Raw genomic sequence first — 3,793 nt, forward strand, 5'->3', positions numbered from 1 at the left:
GGGGGGGGGGCGGAGGTCAAGGTGACAACGTGCGCCCCGCCGCCCGGCTTCTGCGCGCAGGGGACAGGGGCTACCCCACGAAGGGGCCTCTCCCACACTCTGCTCTAGGAAACCCAGTGAGGTGTTCGCGGGGGCGGGGGCGCGGGCGCAGAGCGCAGTGCGGGTTGCTGAACGGGTCAAAAGACTAGGAAGAAATTAGGAGGAACCTCTCCAAGCCAATCAGAGCTTGGCTTTTCAGATGTCATTTTCTAGGCCGACGTTCTGTTGACTGAAAAGTGTCTGGGGCTGGAGCGTATATTTGCGGGTCCTGGGAATCGCTGTGGAGCAGCTCACAGCACAGCCCAGGCCCCGGGGTGGACAGGGATCCGAGCTGCCCCACGTCAGTGTCAGATTAAGTGACAGTTTCATCAGCTGTGATTTCCTCCTTAGCCTAAATATTCCGCATTTGTCTGCTTGCTGTGCCCAGAGTTCCACTAGGTATCCCCGTATGACTTTATGAGTGATCTCACCAGTAGGAAGATAAGCTCAGTCTGTATTGCATTCGAAGCAAAAAATCTAGATTAAAATTTTTATTTCTACATAGGATAGTTTTTACTTCCAATGTGATCTTATAAAAAGGAGTGACAGGGCTTCCCTGGTGGCGCAGTGGTTAAGAATCTGCCTGCCAATGCAAGGGACACGGGTTCGAGCCCTGGCCCGGGAAGATCCCACATGCCGCAGAGCAACTAAGCCCGTGCACCACAACTACAGAGCCTGCGCTCTAGAGCCCGCGAGCCACAAGTACTGAGCCCACGTGCCACAACTACTGAAGCCTGCGCACCTAGAGCCCATGCTGCGCAACAAGAGAGGCCACCGCAATGAGAAGCCCGCGCACCGCAACGAAGAGTAGCCCTGGCTCACCGCAACTCGAGAAAGCCCGTGTGCAGCAACGAAGGCCCAATGCAGCCAAAACTTAAAAGATAAATAAATAAATAAATAGATTTATTTTAAAAAAAAAGAATGATAAAATACTTACTTGTTTCCACACTCATGTTTCTGTACAAGAGCGAACATTTCGCTGTCGTCAGTACAGAATTGTCCTGTGTTAGAACACGCCTCCACAGACGTCTTCTCCTTCGGAATTTGTTAGTTTTACCTTTAAAAACCAAACAGACAATAAAGAGTTGGTGCCTGTTTTCAGGATTCAGGTCAGTATAGTGTCGTGGTTAGGAATATGGGCGCACACCCCTCCAGCGAGCCCAGCCCAGCCCACCCACTGCTGAGGCCGCCTCAGCGCACGGAGTGGAGAGGCGAGAAGGGGCGAGTGATGGACACTTGGAAGATGGACGCTCAGGAGGACAGGCAGCAAAGGTACGGTCCCGCTGGGGACAGATCCCCACCCCCACCCCGCCTCTCACTTGATGTCCCCTCCCTCGGTCCTTTCGGGTCCGGTGGTCACTGAGCTCTGACCGTCGTCTGGCCGGGCCTCCACCCGGCGGCCGAACGCTTCCGCCCGGCTCCACCTGCTTGCGAGCAGCAGGGCGAAGGAGACGCGTTCCGCACATGCGCACACGCGCACGCACGCGGGGCCGACGCAGCCCCGTCACCAAAGGGCCCTGTAAAGCTCTCTGTCGACCATGGTGGTCGCTGTGGTTACTGGGCACTTGAGATTGACTGGTCCAAGCCAGGATGTGCTCCAAGAGTAAAAGGCTGTACACCCCAGAGGGCAAAGGCTTAGTTGAAAGAGAAAATGTGACTGTCTCTCATTTTTTACTATTCATTACATGTTGAGATAATATTTAGATGTATTGAGGTAAGTAAAACACACTATCAAAATTAATTTCACCTGCTTTTACTTTTATGCACGTGGCTACTAGAAAATTTAAGTGACGTCTGTGGCCGATATTGTGTTTCTATTGACAGGGCTGTTCTCAAGGACAGACGAGACAGAAGGGGATGATCTGCATTAAGGGCCTGGGATGCAAGGAAAATGCAAAACGTAGGTAAATCCAAACCCATGTTGGCGTATGATTAAAAATAATACTCATTTTGTGGAGTTACTAAAAAAGCAAGAAAAGAATAAAATATTGGTCAAAATAGCAGATGAGCCTAGTGGGAGGTGCTTGAAATAATTGGGGAGAAGGGGTAAACATAAGAACTTCAGGTATTTGCTAAGTTAGATATGAAAGTTTCAGTGTCAAGAGTTGTCACTGGATGAAGAGAAATAGAATGTTTAGCTTCCAAACCAGGCAAGGGAGAAACAGGAAAATAACAGAAATGGTGCCAAAGAAGAGACGTTTCCTGAACATGGCAGTGGAGCTGGACTCGGCCAGCTGGTGTGAGCAGGGCCCGGGCCTCGCTCTGGCTCTGGACCCACCGTGTCCACCCGAGTGCCGCCAGGATGCTTATCTTCCGAGAGCAGTGACATTGGAAACGGTTTTTGGACTCTAAGAAAGGCCTTGGATGGCTGTAAATAAAACTCTATGTTTTTATTTGGTGCAAATAATGAAGACACCGAAGCTGTGAGTTCAGAATGAGAAAGTGCTTGGAAGTGTGATGTTGAGATTGTAAGTAGTTCACCTAAATCAAAGAAGCTGGAGATGACAAATAGGATGAAATCTGTAACAAAAGATTAAAACACATTTATAAAATGTTTCTGCTACCTGCCACGGGAAAGTCGGAGGGTCCTGCTCGCATCCCTGTGACGTCAGGAGGCACTCAGAGATGAGGGCTCCACACGCACACCTGTCTTCATTGTGGCCACAGGAAAAGAAAAGTCAGTGCCTCCCAGGGCAGACGTCAGGTTTATCTGTGACGCTGACCCTTCAGCCTATTCCTGGATGCCCGCTAGGTTGAGATAATTCGTGTAACACAGAGCAGGTGAGATTAAACGACCTGCTCTCAGGGACCGAGGAGGCCCCGGGCAAGCCCAGCAGGGGACTGGGAACCCCCGGCCCAGCCTCGGAGGAGGAGGACCCCGCGCCCAGCCACGGGGGAGGAGGTGGCCTGTCAGAGGTCCCTGCAGGAGGAGGCCCAGCGGAGGGGACTCACCGTGGGGGATGCAGGATTTGTGGTCCTGGCCCAGCTTATGCCCCTTTGCACAGCTGCACGTGTAAGACCCCGACCCCGGGTGGCAGAAGTGCTGACACCCATCCGTCCTCAAAGGGTGACATTCATTTGTAGCTGAAAAGGGAAAAAGGGAAAACCAGACATATTACCCTGGAAATAGCCATTCTGAAATCTTGCACACTGGGACTCTGGCTTTTCATTCCAAACGTCGCCAGGTGAGCATTTCGACTCGCGCGTCAGGAAGGGGCGAGGAGCAGTCAGGGCTCTGTCCTCAGAGCAGCAGCTCGGTTGCGGGGGGCGGGTCTGCAAGTCCCTCGCAAGGATCCGCGTTTCCCGGCCGTGGGCTCACTTCCCGCCGCAGCAGCCGCTCCCTTTAAGGGGCTTCTTCCAGGTGGGCATTGGGATGGGGGAGGGGACACGTGCGGGATGAAGCTGGAAGCCCTGCCTTGGCGCCGGTTGCACTTGGGGCGTCCACACAGCACGGGGCGGGGCGCTCAGGAGGCAGCTGGAGTCCGGGGATCCAGGCTGGACGTAACGTTCGTCCCGGAAACGGGCTCCGCGTTGGCCCTCGGGAGCATTACGCGAGTTCACTGCTGCACGAACGACCACCGACGGGAATTGGCGCCGCCCACCCCCCACGGATAGTCTCACGATGTTGAAGGGACATCAGCTGACGAGGCTGCAGGCCGGGTCACGCACCCACGACCCAGAGAGCCGGGTGCGGTCCCCCCATAGGCTGACCCCC

The 3,793-nt window shown here is 53.9% G+C and overlaps 1 protein-coding gene across 1 annotated transcript in view; it reads right to left on the reverse strand.

Moving 5' to 3' along the window:
* PROZ (protein Z, vitamin K dependent plasma glycoprotein) overlaps positions 1-3,793 on the reverse strand; it is an 8,950-nt gene that overhangs the window by 599 nt on the left and 4,558 nt on the right. The window contains 4 exon segments of the mRNA XM_007466371.1: positions 1,005-1,091; positions 1,094-1,135; positions 2,643-2,728; positions 3,031-3,162. Of these exon segments, the coding sequence (XP_007466433.1) occupies positions 1,005-1,091; positions 1,094-1,135; positions 2,643-2,728; positions 3,031-3,162 (347 nt within the window).

The sequence above is a fragment of the Lipotes vexillifer genome, unplaced genomic scaffold (genome assembly GCF_000442215.2).
Source record: "Lipotes vexillifer unplaced genomic scaffold, Lipotes_vexillifer_v1.1 scaffold791, whole genome shotgun sequence".
NCBI classification, from domain to species: domain Eukaryota; kingdom Metazoa; phylum Chordata; class Mammalia; order Artiodactyla; family Lipotidae; genus Lipotes; species Lipotes vexillifer.